Raw genomic sequence first — 18,307 nt, 5'->3', positions numbered from 1 at the left:
TATACATTGTGTACATGTGTCAAAATATCACATATACCACAAAATACATAAAACTATTATACATCAGTTTTTGTTTTTTTTTTTTGAGACGGAGTTTCGCTCGTTACCCAGGCTGGAGTGCAATGGCGCAATCTTGGCTCACCGCAGCCTCTGCCTCCTGGGTTCAGGCAATTCTCCTGCCTCAGCCTCCTGAGTAGCTGGGATTACAGGCACACACCACCATGCCCAGCTAATTTTTTGTATTAGTAGAGACGGGGTTTCACCATGTTGACCAGGATGGTCTATACATCAGTCTTTTAAAAAGAAAAAATAATTATGTAATAACTGTGTGCTATTGGTAATATTTTTCTGTTATTAATAATGAAGACCAGTGACCTGGCAGGAATTTTAGTAACTCAACAGTTTAAACCCATGTATCATCATGTTTTGAAAATATCAGTTATACTTTGTTATTTTAAGAGAGCGCTAGTAAGATCTTACGTGGATCTCTTGTACTGAGTGATTTTTAGCATTTTATTTATTTTTAGTTTTCTTATTTTTTGAGACTAGGTCTCGCTGTGTTGGCCAGATTTGGTCTTGAATTCATAGCCTCAAGCATTCCTCCTGTCTCAGCATCCCAAAGTGCTAGGATTACAGGCATGAGCCACTATGCCTGGCTTGGCATTGTATTTATGAAGCGTTTTAACAGGAAAAACCAGGATTATTTTTATATATTTATAGTCTTGTAAAATAAGGAAGCTCTGAAAATTGTCTAATTTGTATCCAGTTCATTTCAGGAAAACTTGAGTGAGCACATGCTAGGCGGGAAGTGCTGTGAATTGTGTTTCTTTCTGAGCTCATTTAGTAAGGGGCATTAGAGCCTGTTCAGGTTATTTCAGTATAAGACAGTCTGAAATTGTGTGGTGGAGGCATGAAGTACGGTAGGAAAATGTTAAATCAGTTTATCCTGGGAAGGAATTGGGTTTTATAAAACTTTTTTTAATTTTTTATAATTTCTGCTGCCTTGAAACTAAATGCAATCTCCTGCCTACCTTTTAGCCCCTCTCCTGCTCAACCATAGTCTATATATATCCTGAATAACTGGTATGATCTTTTATTGTATCTCGGTTCTTACCCTCTTTTCTAGTCAAGCAACTTATGATATCTGGTATAGGTTGGTTTCTAAGTTCCTATACAGGAGATGCAACAACAGCTGAGACTTAAAAATAGCCATTAGCAAGTCCTTTGACCATTAACATGGACAAAAAAATGTAGAGGAAAAAAAATTCAAATGTATGTGGAGAATGGAGAGGAGCATACAGATAACTTCTAAGTTTATCATAGAAACTTTGTTTCCAGTCTATTTATAGGCTTCTGTTTTTACTTCCTCAGTTTAGAGATGTTAGGACTTGGAAAATTGCAACTCCCTAAGGAAAAAAGAAAAGCCATATTCTCTGTCCTATAGGCCAGCGGTCCCCAACATTTTTGGCACCAGGGACCTGTTTTGTAGAGGACAATTTTTCTACAGACAGGGGCGGGAGGAGGTTGGTTTCTGGGTGATTCAACTGTATTGCATTTACTGTGCACTTTATTTCTGCGATTGCATTGTAATATATAATGAAATAATTACACAGCTCACCATAATGTGGAAACAATGGGAGCCCTCAGCTTGTTTTCCTGTGACTAGACAGCCCTCTCTGGTGGTGATGGGAGACAGTGACAGATCATCAGGCATTATGTTCTCATAAGAATCATGCAACTTACATCCCTTGTACGCACAGCTCACAATAGGATTTGCACTGCTATGAGAATCTAATGCTGCTGCTGATCTGACAGGAAGTGGAGCTCAGGCAGTAATAGGAGTGATGGGGAGCAGCTGTAAGTACAGATGCAGGTTTGCTTGCTCGCCGCTCACCTCCTGCTGTGCAGCCTGGTTACTAATAGGCTACACAGATAGCTACTAGTCCATGACCTGGGGTGGGGAACCCCACTCTAGGCCTTTCATATGCTCGGAAAACCTTGTCCTGACTGATATTTTGTCCTTTGAATAACTCAAACTTTTCTAGGAAGTTATTCCTCTAATTTTTCAATGAGTTAGATGTTCCTATTAAATCCTGGGTGTATCCACACTGAATTACAATTGCTTATTGTATTTGTATAGACCAGTATTTCTCAACTGGGGCCTCCCAGGGATATTTGGCAATGCCTGGATACATATTTGGTTTTCACAATAAGGTGGGTGCTGTGGCATCTTGTGAGAGATCAGGTATGCTGCTAGAACACCCTATTGTAGTATGCAGGATAGCTGAGTTAGTTTCAGGATTAATATTGTTTTATTTTGCACTTTTTAATTTGTATAAAAATGAAGGTAGTACAAATATATTATTGGCTGTCCATTTCCAATCAATAGTTACTTTCCATGATAATACAGATTTTCATGAGTGGCTGCTATTATCCACTTAATTTTCTACTTGTGACATAGGCCTAAAAATGTGTGTATTAAGAATAAAAGAATATTCCTGAATAATTTTAGATGCATGTTAGAATGCTTTCAGGGAAAATAAGGGTGATATACTATTGAAGTATCTGAATTCTATGCTTTTATTAAAACCTAAAATATGTTTGTGTTGGTATGGTAAAGAAGCTTTTTATAGCATTGATACTACTACTTTTACTTTAGTTCTAAATAAGTGTTCAAACTATTTCATTATAGTAGAAATAGCCTTTCATTTTATTCTGAGTGTGTCGCATATCTTGTTACTGAGCAAACATATGAGCTGGGTATTTAGGTGTTTGGGAAATTAAGCCAGTTTCTGCTTTCAAAACATCTCAGAGAGAGGGGAAAGTGACAAAACCCCATATAGATAGTGCAGTAGTATATATAGAAAGTACTGGGGAGAATTGAGGAGGGGAGGGCATTCAAGGTGTGTCCAAACTACCAGCCTAATAATAAGGGATAGGTTTTACAGGTAGAGAAAATAGTTTGTGTAAAAAGTAAAGAGGCATAAAAGAGCATGAAATTTGTGAGTCACTGTGCATGCTTATAGCTTATGGTGCTTAGGGATAAGGGAGTGTTCAAAGATCATTTTCAGAAAAAGGTAAAACCATGACTGTCTCATACAGATATAAAAATGTATGTGGCCAGGAGCTGTGGCCCACGCCTGTAATCCAGCACTTTTGGGAGGCCAAAGTGGGCTGATTACTTGAGGTCAGGAGTTCAAGATCAGCCTGACCAACATGGTGAAACCCCGTCTCTACTAAAAATACAAAAATTAGCTGTGTGTGGTGGTGGGCACCTGTAATCTTGGCTGCTTGGGAGGCTGAGGCAGGAGAATTGCTTGATGGTGCCACTACACTCCAGCCTGTGTGACAGGGTGAGACTCTTGTCTTGGGGGAAAAAACAAAAAAAGAATGCTAAACTTATTCAAAGAAATGTTATATCGGTTCAAATGTAAAACTTTAAACAGCACAAATTTATACAAAGTAATGGAATGTTAAATGGTAACCAAGTTGTTTTTTTCCCATAGAATGGGAAAGAAATCAACAAATTTCTACCAGATACAATAGAAATTGCATGTTTGTCACTTGCTTACAATTTATAGATTTCTGAATAGCTCCCATAGAATCAGTCTGAACAGTGTGTGTAGTTTTCCATCGGAGTAGTTTTTTTTTTTCCTATAGGAACAGCAGGAAATTGGAAAGCACCTTCCAGTGTTCTACCAAAGAATCTGTACCATATATAATACAGAGTCAATAAAATTTTTGGATTTAGAGAATGAAATCAGGCTGTGTTTTGATAAAACAGTTGAGGTGGCAGCGTATAGGATTAATTGAATGAGGGAGCAGTCAGTGCAGTTAGACTGTTGCAGTGGCACTAAGGGAGGAGGAGGGACAGATTGAGTGTTCATTAGGAATTAGAATCTTTTAACTAAGTAGGTGAGGCAGTGAGAAGAGACAAGGCCTCTGGCTTAAGCAATTGTAAGGTTCATGGGTCATTTTACTGAGAGAGGGGAACTATAAGAGGAAAAGCAATGTTAGGAGAAAAACAAAGATACTTTTTGGACATTTGCCTTTTGAGATGATATGGCATACCAAGGTGGAAATGTTCCTTATGCAGTTATAAGCCATAGGTGTGGAACTAAGAAAAAAGATTGTGGGCTAAAGATTTTAGTCTTTAGCCTGGAATCATTTAAATTGGAATTTATGTTAGAATAAGTAACATCAGGCCGGGCGCGGTGGCTCAAGCCTGTAATCCCAGCACTTTGGGAGGCCGAGGCGGGTGGATCACGAGGTCAAGAGATCGAGACCATCCTGGTCAACATGGTGAAACCCCGTCTCTACTAATACAAAAAATTAGCTGGGCATGGTGGCGCGTGCCTGTAATCCCAGCTACTCAGGAGGCTGAGGCAGGAGAATTGCCTGAACCCAGGAGGCGGAGGTTGCGGTGAGCCGAGATCGCGCCATTGCACTCCAGCCTGGGTATCAAGAGCGAAACTCCGCCTCAAAAAAAAAAAAAAAAAAAAAGAATAAGTAACATCAATCAGTTACTTAAGGAGAAAATACGGAGAAGACAAAAAGACCAAGAACCCTGGGAACATCTTTATTTGCGTGGTCCTAAAGAAAATTATGGTATATATCCCAGGTGCATTATAATTTGGTTGTCAGTCTTGCTTTTAATTTTTAATAACACCTATTCAGCTTTACTTTTATCTTTCATTGACATCTGAAACCATATTTTTTCTTAGGTTGTGGCCTGTTCATAGACTAGCAGGAGAACTTTGAATAAAAAATTCTTATTCATGTATCATTTTAGCAATATACTTCCTCATTTTAGATATCAAGTTGACAAAGACTTAGTTTGGAGTTGTGCACTAGTGTGAAAAGTGAGATCACCAGTGGACAGAGAAGAAGAAAGAGGAACTCACCCTTAGATGTCTTGTAATACTGTCTTTAAAGGATTGTGGATTTCTGTAATTACATCTCTGTAGCAAATGCATTTCAGACTCATTGAAGACTAGGGGCTGACGGCTGTGCTGCTCTGCTCTGAGATTCAGGATTATTTTATAGCTAAATTTGAATGGATTCTACTGTTGAGTAATTGAGGGAAAGAGAAGCCTACATTATTTGTGTTCCCATTTTACCTTTCTTCACAATCTCATGGTTAGTTTATCATTCCGTTTCAAAAGAATATACTGACCCTATTTTATCCCGTTTCTTGGAGTTCATTTGACATAGAAACTCCCCTCCATCACCACTGTCACCACCATGTAGGTAGGAAGTACAGTTTTAGATTATTAAATCTACTTATTTAGTTTTTTAAAAATGTATATATGGATAGATAGATTATAAATTATAAAATATATTTAGAGGATTTTGTGGTTAGAATTTGCTTGAAAAAGCTTTTTAAACTGGCATTTTTGTATTTAATAACATTTACAGTTTAAAATTCAGAGAAACATTGAAAATTTTTACTTTTGTATTTTCTTTTTAGATCATCCAATTATGATGGGTTTTGAACCCCTTGTGAACCAGAGGCTACTTCCACCTACCTTTCCTCGATATGCAAAAATAATTAAAAGGGAAGAAATGGTCAACTATTTTGCGAGATTAATAGATAGAATAAAAACTGTCTGTGAGGTTGTGAATTTAACAAATTTACATTGTATCCTGGTAAGTACAAATCTCTGTTCCAGAATATAACTTCCATTAAAAAAAATTGATACATAGTTATTGTACATATTTATGGGGTAACTTTAGTTTAATAACAGAATGTTGATCACTTTGTGGACACTGACCAAGGGTAAATACTGCTCTTTGTCTGTTTTCTGTGATAGCTAGAGGATGAAGTGGTTCATAAATATTATACATACATACAATCTATTTAATCCTCAAAAGCTCTTATACTGTTTTAGTGATTAAGAAGTTCATTCATCCAAGATTTGTTTTGAGACAGGATCTCACTCTGTTATCTAGGCTGGAGTGCAGTGGCATGATCTTGGCTCAAAGCGACCTTGAACTCTTCTTTTTTTTTTTTTTTTTTGTGGAGATGGGGGTCTTGATACATCACCCAGGTTGGAGTGCAGTAGGACAATCTCAACTCAGTGCAGCCTCAACCTTTCTGGCTCAAGCGATCCTTCTACCTCTCAGCGTCCCAAGAAGCTGGGACCACAGGCATGTGCCACCACACCCTACAGTTTTTTTGTTTAATCATTATTTTTGTAGAGATGGGGACTCAGTGTGTTACCCAGGCTGATCTTGAACTCCAGAGCTCAAGCAATCCTCCCACCTCTGCCTCCCAGAATACTGGGATTGCAAGTATGAGCCATTGTGCCCTGCCTAGCCTTGAACTCTTGAGATCAAGTGATCCTCCCACTTCAGCCTCTCAGGTAGCTGGTAGAGACACATGCTACTAGACCTGGCTAAATTTTTTTCTTTTTTCTTTTTTTTTCTTTTTTTGAGATGGGATCTCCTTCTGTCGCCTAGGTTGGAGTGCAGAATGTGATCTCTGCGTCCTGCAACCTCTGTCTCCCAGGCTAAAGGTATCCTTCCATGTCAGCTTCCTAAGTAGCTAGGACTGCAAGCATGTGCCACCATGTATGGCTAATTTTTTGTATTTTTTTGTAGAGACAGGGTTTCACCATTTTGCCCGGGCTGGTCTCTAACTCCTAAGCTCAAGCAGTCCGCCTGCTTCAGCCTCCCAAAGTGCTGGGATTACAGGTGTGAATCACTGTGCCCGGCCAATTTTTAAATTTTTATTTTTTGTGCAGACAAGGTCTTACCATGTTGCCAAGGCTGGTCTTGAACTCCTGGTCTCAAGCAGTCCTTCCATCTTCGTCTCCCAAAGTGCCAGGATTACAGGCATGGGCCAGCGCTCCTGGCCTCATCTAAGTTTTAAGAGTGGGGATTAAACTCTGGATTCTCTCTTCAAAACATATAAATGTGTATGTATATATGTATATACTGGTATGCACATATATACATACATATGTATTTAAGTATGTATATGTTTTTATATATAAAAATAGGATCATGGTGTTTACCTGCTTTTTAAAATTGCTAATTTCTGCATCATGGACATCTTCCTTTTCATGTCAATAAATACATGACAAATTTGACATTATTTTAATGGCTGTGTGGTATTCCATTATAAGCAGATATTAACAGGTTTTTTCATTTCATTCATATTAAATTACATTTAGGTCATTTTCAGTGTTACAAATCATACTAAGATGAACGTATTTATAAATAAATCTTTTTATCATATGCTTCCTTCCCCCTTAAGATAAATTCCTAACAAATGAAGCTGCTAGGTTAAAGAATACGCATATTTTTAACTATCATATTTTGGATTAATCCTTTTATGGGTTAAAATATAGAAAAACAAGGCTCATTTTAAGAACATTCAGGGTTGGAATTTTGTTTTTCTCTTGTACCCTCTGACAGCAGAAAAGCTTTTTAATTGGTAAGTTATAGTAATGTATAGAAGGTTAGTAGGAACATAGAAAAATGTGCAAGAGGACTGTTTTCTTAGGAATAAGTACACTACATGTGTGGCATAGCTAGGCATTTGAGTGTTGTTACCTTACATGCCAAGGTATGGAATTGCCAGCCCCATGTCATTTCTTCTGTGAAATCTTCCCCTTTGGTTGCAGATTGCCACATTACCTGTGCTCCTTGAGATCACACAGTATATAGTTTATACTCCTGGTACTTAGCAGCAGTCTCTGGGAAATAGTTGATAGTAAAGATTTGTGCTTTTGTTTACATTCTCTATTTTTCCTTCTATTCTTTGTCATTAAAACCTAGCTTAAGTCTTCATTCTTTAGTAAAACTTTCACTGATTATGCCTTTATTACCTTCTGTTGCATTTATTTTCTTATTAGGTAGCTCCTATTCTATCATAAGAATCAGAATTTTAAAAGTAGACAAAGATCATAGACAGAAAGCCAGTTTTACAGCTAAACAAACTAAGGTTCAAAGGTTCTAAAGTAACCAGATTATAGTAGCCTATCTGGAATGAGAATAGATATTTTCTTACTCTTTTCTGCCACATTGACTCTTTTTATCTTAATTGTTACGTGGATATGTATTTGTGTTCACCAGATTAATTGCAAGATCTTTAAGTGAAATCAGCCTATAAACCCTTATCAACCATAAGGTAATATGTTCTTGATGTATATAGTTGTTTTACCAGTTGTATTGGTAGGCAAATGGACTTAAAATTTTTTTTTTAATAAGCAATAGGGCTGACTTGGGTTGTGACAGGCTCCTGATATTGAAGGCTAAGTTGTCTGCCATTATTGCCAGTCACTTTTACTGAGCCTTCCGAGGAAAGCATTGCTCATTCCAGGTACCCCAGGGGGACCTACATTGGTTCTAACTGAGGGTAGGTGCCTGAGGCGTTGTTAGTGATCCTTTGGACTTTTCTCAGCAAGCTGCAGGATTTTTTAAAGAATCTCAGAAACCTGTATCTTTTGGTCTTTCCCTAAAGTCAGCAACAGTCAGTAATGTGCATCCAGTTGACTTGGTTACTTGGTATTTATTTCTGTGAAATAGGAACTAAAGTTCTGCCATGACTTAGTAAACTATTGTTGGTATTATTTTTTTAGAGTCTAGAATTACCCATTGTCTCTTTTATCCAATTAAACAATTTCTATAGAAATGACCTTTATTTGTCATAATTTTAACTCTGGTACTTTGTCATTTCCAGGTCTAGTAAAAATTATACTCTATATGGTGAAGCATTTTCAGCTTTTTTTAAATCTATTAATGACATTGCTTTTTCTTTATCTATTAGGATTTTTTCTGTGAATTTAGTGAACAGTCACCATGTGTTCTTTCAAGATCTCTGTTACAAGTAAGTTCTACTTAGTATAAAAATACTTCTTTCAACATTATATGCATATTGACATTGTTTTATTGATTGATTGAACAAAAGGTAGATGCTTTTAAAGAATTTTCCGGTTAGTGTTGTATATTTTTTAATTGAAATATTAACTTTAAGCATTAAACATTCATCAAGGTCATATCCTAGGTCATAAAACAAACCTCAATAATATAGAAATAATCAAAATCATCCAGAGTATCTTTCTAATTGTTTTATAATTAAACCAGTAACCAAGAAGAGAAAGATCCAGGAAAATCTCCAAATATTTTGAAGTTAAACAACCTCTAAGTAATGCATGAGTCAAAGACAGAAGTCTTGAGGGGAGTTCAGCAATATTTTGAACTGAATGAAAGTCAAAATATAACATACCAAAATCTGTGAGATATAACTAAAGCAGTGCTTACAGGGAAATTTATAGAATCAAATGTTTTTTTGTTTTGAGTAGAGTCTCACTCTGTTGTCCAGGCTAGAGTGCAGTGGCACGCTCTCCGCTCACTACAACCTCTGCGTCCCGGGTTCAAGTGATTCTTGTGCCTCAGCCTCCCAAGTAGCTGGGATTACAGATGCACACCACCATGCCTGGCTAATTTTTGTATTTTTAGGAAAGATGGGGTTTCACTCTGTTGGCCAGGCTAGTCTCAAATGCCTGACCTCAGGTGATCCACCAATCTCAGCCTCCCAAAGTGCTTGGATTACAGGCAGGAGCCACCATGCCCAGCCACATTAAATGTTTATATGAAAGAAAAATGTGGCTGGCATAGTGGCTCACGCCTGTAAGCCCAGCAGCTTGGGAGGCTGAGGTGGGAGGATTGCTTGAGTCCAGGAGATCAAGACCAGCCTAGGCAACATGGCAAAACCCAGTCTTTACAAAAAATGAGCTCGGTGTGGTGGTGCATGCCTGTGGTCCCAGCTACTCAGGAGTCTGAGGTTGGAGGATCACTTGAACCTGGGAAGTCCAGGCTGCAATGAGCTATGATTGTGCCACTGCACACCAGCTTGGGCAACAGAATGAGATCCCATCTCAAAAAAAAAAAGAGTCTACAGTTAACAATTTAAGCTACCACTGTATGAAACCAGAAAAAGAAGAGCAAATTAAAGCAAGCAGAAGGAAGGAAATAATGAAGAGCAGAAATTAGTAAAAATATAGAACAGAAAAACAATGGAGAAAATCAATGCAACCCAGAGCTCATTCTTTGAAAATATTCATGAAGTCGATGAACCTCTAATGAGGCATAATAAGAGAAAAATACAAATGACTAATATCAAGAATGAAAGAAGGGATATCATTACAGACTGTAAACATTAAAAGGACAGTAATGAGAGTATTATATACAACTCTGTTCATAAATGCAAAAGCAAATAAAATTGACCTATTCCTTTAAATTTAGACATAAACTACCAAAACTCAAGAAGAAACAGTTAATTTGAATAATCTCTTATCTGTTAAATAAATTGAACTTATAGTTAAAAACCTACAACAGTGCAAATTCCAGGCCAGCTCTATGCAGTGTCTTCCAGAAAATAAAAGAGGCAAGAACACTCATTATATGAGTCAAAATTTACTCTATCAAAACCAAACCAACATTACAAACAGAAAACTATATAGTTTCCTTATAAACACAGATGTAAAAATCTTACTCCATGAACACAGATGTAAAAATCTTCAATATAGTATTAATAAATCAAATTCAACAATATATAAAAATAGGTAGTACACTATGACAAAATAAGATTTATCCTAGGAATCAAGCCTGTTTCCCCATTTGAAAATTGTTCATTAGCCGAGCGCGGTGGCTCATGCCTGTAATCCCAGCACTTTGGGAGGCTGAGGCGGGCAGATCACAAGGTCAGGAGATTGAGACCATCTTGGCCAACATGGTGAAACCCCGTCTCTACTAAAAATATAAAAATTAGCCGGATGTGGTGGCGCATATTTATAGTCCCAGCTGCTCGGGAGGCTGAGGCAGAGGAGAATTGCTTGAACTCGGGAGACGGAGGTTGCAGTGAGCTGAGGTTGCACCCCTGCACTCCAGCCTGGTGACAGACAGAGAAAGACACCGTCTCAAAAAAAAAAAAAAAGAAAAAAAGAAAATTGGTCAGCATAATTACCATATTATCTAAAGCCTTAGTAGATACACAAAAAAATTTGACAAAATTCAACATCTATTCATGATTTGAAACTCTTAACAAAGCTAGATGTAGAACTCCCTAAACCTGATAAAGGACATACACAAAAATACCCTATAGCTGACATCATACTTAATGATGAAATGCTAAATGGTTTCCTCCAAGAATGAGAAGAAAGCAAAGATGCCCACTTCACTCTTAATTAACATTGGAAATTTTAGCCAGTGCAATAAAGCAAGAAAAAGAAATGGCATACAGATTGGAAAGGAAGAAAACATGTTGTCTGTTTAGAGATGACATGACTTCCAATGTAAAATGCCCATGGAGTTTACAAAGAAATTCCTAGAACCAAATAGTGAATTTAATGAGATTGCAGAATATGAAGTCATTATACAAAAAGCAGTTGTAATTCTATATACTTGAACAATGGGAGATCAGAATTTTAAAAACAAAACAATTTACAATAACATCAAAAAATGAAATACTTAGGTACAAATCTAATATGGTTAATATTCAACAATATTCAGTATATTGAATATTCAGATTCAGCATAGTTAATAATAAGGAAATGCAAATTAAACCACAGAAATGCTACCCACCTTTCAGACTATCTTTTAAAAAAAAGTCTGGTAATACTAAGTGCTGATGAAGATGTATTAGTGATAGGAGTGTAATGTGGTTCAGCTACTTTGGAAAATAGTGTGGCACATTCTTATTAATTAGACATGTAGATCACACTCCTAGTTGATTGGCAAATGTGCAGAGCTGTTTTGTTCATGATCACCAAAAACTGAGTCAACCTGAATGTTCTTTAGCTGGTGAATGGATAAACATACTGTGGTACATGCACAGTGGAACACTACTCAGAAATAAAAAGAAAATGAAGTATGATATACTTAACAATGCCAGTGAATCTCAACTGCATTATGCTGGGTGGAAGAAGCCTAACTCAAAAGACTATATGATTTCATTTTAATAACATTCCAGAAATGGCAAAATGATAGAGTTGGAGAGCAGCAGATCAGTGGTTGCCAGGGGTTTGAGTCAAGAGGAGGGTTTGACCACAAAGGGATCACATGAGGGAATGTTTTTAGGGTGATACAAGTCATTCTGTATCTTGATTGTGAGACTGATTTTAAAAATTAAGCATTTGTTAGACTTGTAGAACTACACAACAAAAATGTAAATTTTACCATATGTAAAATTTTTTATTTTTATTTTTATTTTTATTTTTTTTGAGATGGAGTCTCACTCTTGCCCAGGCTGGAGTGCAGTGGCGTGATCTCAGCTCAGCGCAACCTTCGCCTCCTGGGTTCAAGTGATTCTCCTACCTCAGCCTCCTGAGTAGCTGGGATTACTTCTCTCTATTCCTTTATAGCCAAAGTATCAAAATTATTTGGGATCAAATCTCCATGTAAAAGTAACTTAATTGTGTTAACTGGTCTCTGCCACATTGTTTAGATTAAAACTAAGGTTTTTATGAGGTTGACAACATTTCTGATAACTCTTCTAAGTTTTTTTATCTCCAGTGTAGGTCCTTAAACTTTGCCCTATTAGAGGCACTACCACACCTGACTAATTTTTGTATTTTTAGTAGAGATGGGGTTTCACCATGTTGGTCAGGCTGGTCTCAAACTCCTGACCTCGTGATTCACCCGCGTCAGCCTCCCAGAGTGCTGGGATTATAGGCATGAGCCACTGCGCCTGGCCATATGTAAATTTTAAAATAAAATTTGAAAACAATATTAGGAAATAAAGGTATGGTATATTAAATACGAAGATACAGTGGGATTAAGGGAAGGAAATTAAAACAAATTATTAAATGCAAATTATTTTAAATATTTTTATGTTCAGAAATAAGCATGAAAAAATATTTAAAATATTTACATGTGTTATAAAACATTCATTAGAAATAAACATAGGATTAATCAAATGACATAACCATTTAATATTTCATAGTTTGTGAAGCATTTTTTAATACATTAGCTCATTTGACATAATCAGATTAGTCAGTTTATTTTGACCTTTTTATTATTACTACTCTTGGCTTGGGAGATTTTTATTTCTGTACATTTTTTGTTCTACATCAGAATACACCTTCAATAAGGATTAATAAGTAACACTCATTGTGGAGACAGCAATTTATAAAAAATTTTCATCAATTTTCTATATTTTAATCACTCGCATAGTCTGTAGTATTTATGAGTATACTCATTTCACAGTAATGACAATCCTGTGTGACACCATTACTAATATGTAACATTTGTTTTAAGACCTCTTTTCTGGTGGATAACAAAAAGGTCTTTGGAACTCATCTCATGCAAGACATGGTGAAAGATGCACTTCGGTCTTTTGTCAGTCCTCCGGTGCTTTCTCCCAAGTAAGTATTGTAAGACATTTTATGGTTGTTTGTGCTCCCTTAAAAGCCCAACTTCTCTCTACTCCTTCTTTATAGCCTAAATATCAAAATTGTTTAGGATCAAATCTCCACATAAAAGTAACTTAATCGTGTTAATTGATCTCTGCTACATTGTTTAGATTTAAACTAAGTTTTTAATGAAGTTGACATTTCTGATAACTCCTCCAGGTTTTTTTGTCTCCGGTTTAAGTCCTTAAACTTTGCCCTATTAGAGGCACTGCCCTGAAAGAAATGCTGCCATCAGAGGCTGAAAAGGATTGCATGTAGAAAGAATCGTCATTTGGGTTGGCATTCTGAGAAATTTCAGGCTTTTCCAATGGGGAAGGGAAGAAAGGAGTCATTATTTCTTAACAAAGCACTTACACTTTGTTAAAAAAAAAAAAAAGATACCGTTAACAAAGTGTTATCTTTTTTCACTGAAAGATAATGATGGCTTTCTGTCACAAGTTACTTGATGGTAGATCTCATTCTTTTTAATGGCTTCAAATATTTAGTGATAAATGTTGAGTATCTCTTATCCAAAATGCTTTGGACCAGAGGTGTTTTAGATTTCTGATGTTTTTGAATTTTGAAATATTTGTATGTACATAATGTCACCCAGGCTGGAGTGCATCAGCTCACTGCATCCTCTGCCTCCCAAGTTCAAGCAATTCTCTGGTATCAGCCTCCTAAGTAGCTGAGATCATGGACATATGTCACCATGCCCAGCTAATTTTTGTATTTTTAGTAGAGATGGGGTTTCACATGTTGGCCAGGCTGGTCACCTGACCTCAAGTGATCTGCCCACCTTGGCCTCCCAAGGTGCTGGGATTATAGTAGGCATGAGCTACTGCACCGGCCTAATGTGTTTCTTTTACATGGTGGAGTAATTTTTGTTAGTTCAAATCTTTTGAAAGCAGAATTCAGCCTGTTCATATTTGGTATATGCTATTGGGCCACAAGTTTGATGTCAATAAATCAACAGTATTTTAATCCATTAAATTAAGGTGTCTTAAACAGAAATACACATAAAACAAGGTTATGCATTGATTAGTTCATGGAAATGTTGTGACCAGAGGCTCATAGGAATCTAACCCTTTGTTTCCCCTATTAGCAATGATTTAATAGTCTAATTTTGTAACTTCAGAAACTTTATGGAACTACCACAAATAATGATAAATGACTGTATATATGGAAAAGTTTATTATATGGTAGTCTATAGTTCCACTGTTTTAAAAATTGCAGTGTTATAGATGAGAATTCATTCTTCCTTTGTAAGTGATTTGAAACTTTCTTCTGGAGCATTGATGAAGTTCTCTTTATTTTAGGAGTTCAGAAGTTTTACCAGAATATTCATGTGTGATTTTCAGCTAGTCCTATCTGGAACTTGGTCATTAAAGACTCAAGTTTTCAGTCAGATTATTTTTCCCTTTTATTACTTACTGCTTCACCTTCATCTGTTTTGTTTTTTCCTTTTTTTAGAGCTCCTAGCATACTAACTAGATCTTCTAGATCTCCCTTACCTATGCCTCATGACATTCATCTCCTTGTTATTTTTGCTGTGTTGTGAGAAAGTTCTTCCTCTTTATATTCAAGGCTACTAATGAACTTACTTCTTCTACTGAATTTTTAAATTTGAAAATAATCATTTTTAGATTGAGAGAGCCTTTTTGAAAAGTGCTTTATTTTAATCTCAAGTAATTTTCTTGCTTCAGGGTTAAAGATGTAATGAACCTTCAGCTCTTCCCATTTCACCAACTGCCTGTTCCAAGTGTTCACCTTTTTCTTTCTCATGGGTGCTGGGTGCACTACCTTTTCCATTGTGTGACCCTGGCTCTGTTTATCAGAGATAAGGAAGACCAAAGGAAACCACTTTGTGAGAAGAGATGAAGTGCCAAAGGGATGTATAGGTGATTTATAGCCAATGGCAAGAAGTGAGGGTACAGAAAAAATTAGGATCCTGTATAGTATTTTCTTTACTATTGTAAGCACAGTCCATGAGGAAATCAGTTGTAGGAAAGTATATGACACTGAAGTAGTGTCATGAAAAAGTGGGGCTTTGGACTTTTCCTTTTCTCCTTGTTAATTCTATCTTATTGGATCCAACTCTTAATTGTTCAAATACAGATCTGTAGGAATTGGAAATATCACAGATTTATTGTGTGAATTACATAATTGTAAAATGTTTCTTAATCTAATACTAACATTCTTTAACTTAGGAATCAGTTTCATTTTCTCCTTTATTCACCTTCTCTGTTATTTGGTAGCATCTGCAGTAATTGATGCTGCTTTTGTTTGGGCTGAATAGATTGATTTTAATGATACGAATATTATCTTGCAGGTGCTGCCTGTATAATAATCACCAGGCCAAGGACTGTATTGACTCCTTTGTTACTCACTGTGTTCGGGTAAGAGCTACAATTTGGATTGTTGTAATGTGTACTTAAAAAATGGTAGACTGTGGCCAGGTGCGGTGGCTTGTGCTTTTAATCCCAGCACTTTGGGAGGCTGAGGCAGATGGATCATCAGAGGTTAGGAGTTTGAGACCAGTCTGGCCAACATAGGGAAACCCCGTCTCTACTAAAATTACAAAAATTAGCCAGGCATGGTGGTGCACACCTGTCGTCCCAGCTACTCAGGAGGCTGAGGCAGGAGAATCACTTGAACCCAGGAGGTGGAGGTTTCAGTGAGCCAAGATCACACCACTGCACTACAGCCTGGGTGACAGAGTAAGACTTTGTCTCCAAAAAAAAAAAAAAAAAATTGGCTGTAATTCCGTTGGTATCTTTATGCTTTTTTTTCTTCTAATATTTCTGTTTTTCAGTGAATAAATAAAAACTGTGTCCTCCTAACACTTGGGTAGATGGTTTTACAACCTAAGGTCTTCTGATAGGTTATTAGCTACAGAGGCAGCCTTGGATCACCTCCCACTGCAGCCTGCAGGGACTACAGATAGGGAATGGTATGACTCTCAACTGGGAAAACAGCAGTTGCTTCCTCAAAATTTTTTGTGAATGGACATAAAAACTTTTTTACTTATTTTTTAACCTTACGAACAAAGAGTATATTTAACATCCTTATATACTTTGTATTATTCTTAATGAACTGAATTATAATAAAATTATTGGTCGGGTGCCATGGCTCATGCCTATAATTCCAGCACTTTGGGAGGCTGAGGCGGGTGGATCACCTGAGGTCGGGAGTTTGAGACCAATCTGGCCAACAGGGTGAAACACTGTCTCCACAAAAAAACACACAAAAAATTAGCCAGGTGTGGTGGTGTGAGCCTGTAGTCCCAGCTACTCTGGATGCTGAGGTGGGAGGATCGCTTGAGCCCAGGGGGTAGAGATTCCAGTGAGCCAAGGTAACGTCATTGCACTCCAGCCTGGGCAACAAGAGTGAAACTCTGTCTAAAAAAAAAAAAAAAAAAGTACAATATATTTAAATTTAAATGAGATCACAAACTTTTTTCTGTATCAAGTAGGAAAAAATGCAAACCTTGTAGTGAGTTGAATTATAATTTATTTTTGTTTAATTATTTTCATTGTTTATTTAGAGACAGGGTCTCCCTCTTGCCCAGGCTGGAGTGCAGTAGCGTGATCCTGGCTTGCTGCAACTTCTACCCACTGGAGCGCAGGCAGTCCTCTCACCTCAGCATCCAGAGTAGCTGGGACTACAGGCTCATGCCACCACACTTGGCTAATTTTTTTTTTCTGGAGACAGAGTTTCACCCTGTTGGCCAGGCCTGTCTTGAACTCCTAAGCTCAAGCGATCTGCCTGCCTTGGCTTCCCAAAGCACTGGGATCACAGGCATGAGCCACCGCACCCAGCCTCATTTTTATTTAATTAGATAGAATATTTACTTTAGAGAACTCCAACAGGCAGTTCTTTTGGGCCTAATTCCAGTTACTAAATACATATATATATAGAAAGGCAGCATGGTATGGGGAAAAGAGAAAGAAACAATAGAAGATCAGACTTCATTTCATTGTTGTTATTAATATTTTATCAGGCACATCACTTTTTTTCCACTCTTTAGAGAGTAAAATTCTTATATCTTCTCTTACCTCTTACAGGGTAGTTATTGATCAAATGAGATAGTATCTGTCTTAAGTATGTAAATATAAAACAATATTATACTTTGAGAATCTTCTAATTCACACTTAAAGCATCTTACTAATCCATGTCTCTTGCCTGGTTAGTGGAATGTTACCTAGTATTTTAGATGAGAATACTGTATGGAGAAAGCAGGAATAAAGAACCTTAGTGAGGGTTTATGGCTATTAGCTTTTCTTAAGCTATAAAATTATTAGGCATTCTGGTATATTTATAGCAGCATAGGAATGTCAGCCTTGAACATTGGCTTTTGACTCAGAATAAGCAGGAAAGAAATTGTCCTCGTGAAATTGCAAGAAGACATCTAGAGGATGGAGGAAGGTGTTTTTGCCATATGAAAACAAGTTTCACATGAAACTATTTTTTTCCAGTTATTGATAAATTCTGGTGTTGAGTTTCTTAAAACAAACACCTGTGTAAAATTAAAAATATACATAGACATAATTCTTAAATACACAGCATTTTTTTTCCGTTAAACCAGATTGTGAACTTGGAATTTTATGTTTCTTTAGTACCAGGAAATTTCATATTTATGGTTGACAAATTATATGTATATTGCAGCCATTCTGTAGTCTTATTCAGATCCATGGACATAACAGGGCTCGACAGAGAGATAAGCTTGGTCATATTCTTGAGGAATTCGCTACCTTGCAGGATGAGGTAAGAGCCAGGTTCCCCTCTCTTCTGAAATTAAATAATTCACACACTTTGTACAGATTTCTAAAAACAATTCTTCAGAACAATATTTTGACTAATTTTTCAACATGATGCACTTTTCACTTAAAATATAAGTTTCTTAC

At 36.8% G+C, this 18,307-nt stretch overlaps 1 protein-coding gene across 5 annotated transcripts in view; it reads left to right on the top strand.

Annotated features, from left to right (window-relative positions):
• NAA35 (N-alpha-acetyltransferase 35, NatC auxiliary subunit) overlaps window positions 1–18,307 on the top strand; it is a 99,849-nt gene that overhangs the window by 50,439 nt on the left and 31,103 nt on the right. For all 5 annotated transcript variants that reach the window (XM_012463749.3, XM_012463722.3, XM_012463711.2 and 2 more), the window contains exons 12-16: window positions 5,471–5,649; window positions 8,777–8,836; window positions 13,267–13,373; window positions 15,733–15,799; window positions 18,069–18,167. In XM_012463749.3, the coding sequence (XP_012319172.2) occupies window positions 5,471–5,649; window positions 8,777–8,836; window positions 13,267–13,373; window positions 15,733–15,799; window positions 18,069–18,167 (512 nt within the window). The remainder of the gene's footprint in view (window positions 1–5,470; window positions 5,650–8,776; window positions 8,837–13,266; window positions 13,374–15,732; window positions 15,800–18,068; window positions 18,168–18,307) is intronic.

The sequence above is a fragment of the Aotus nancymaae genome, unplaced genomic scaffold (assembly GCF_030222135.1).
Source record: "Aotus nancymaae isolate 86718 unplaced genomic scaffold, 86718_ANA_hifiasm-v0.15.2.pri h1tg000041l, whole genome shotgun sequence".
NCBI lineage: Eukaryota > Metazoa > Chordata > Mammalia > Primates > Aotidae > Aotus > Aotus nancymaae.
This window is presented reverse-complemented; position numbering and strand designations above follow the sequence as displayed.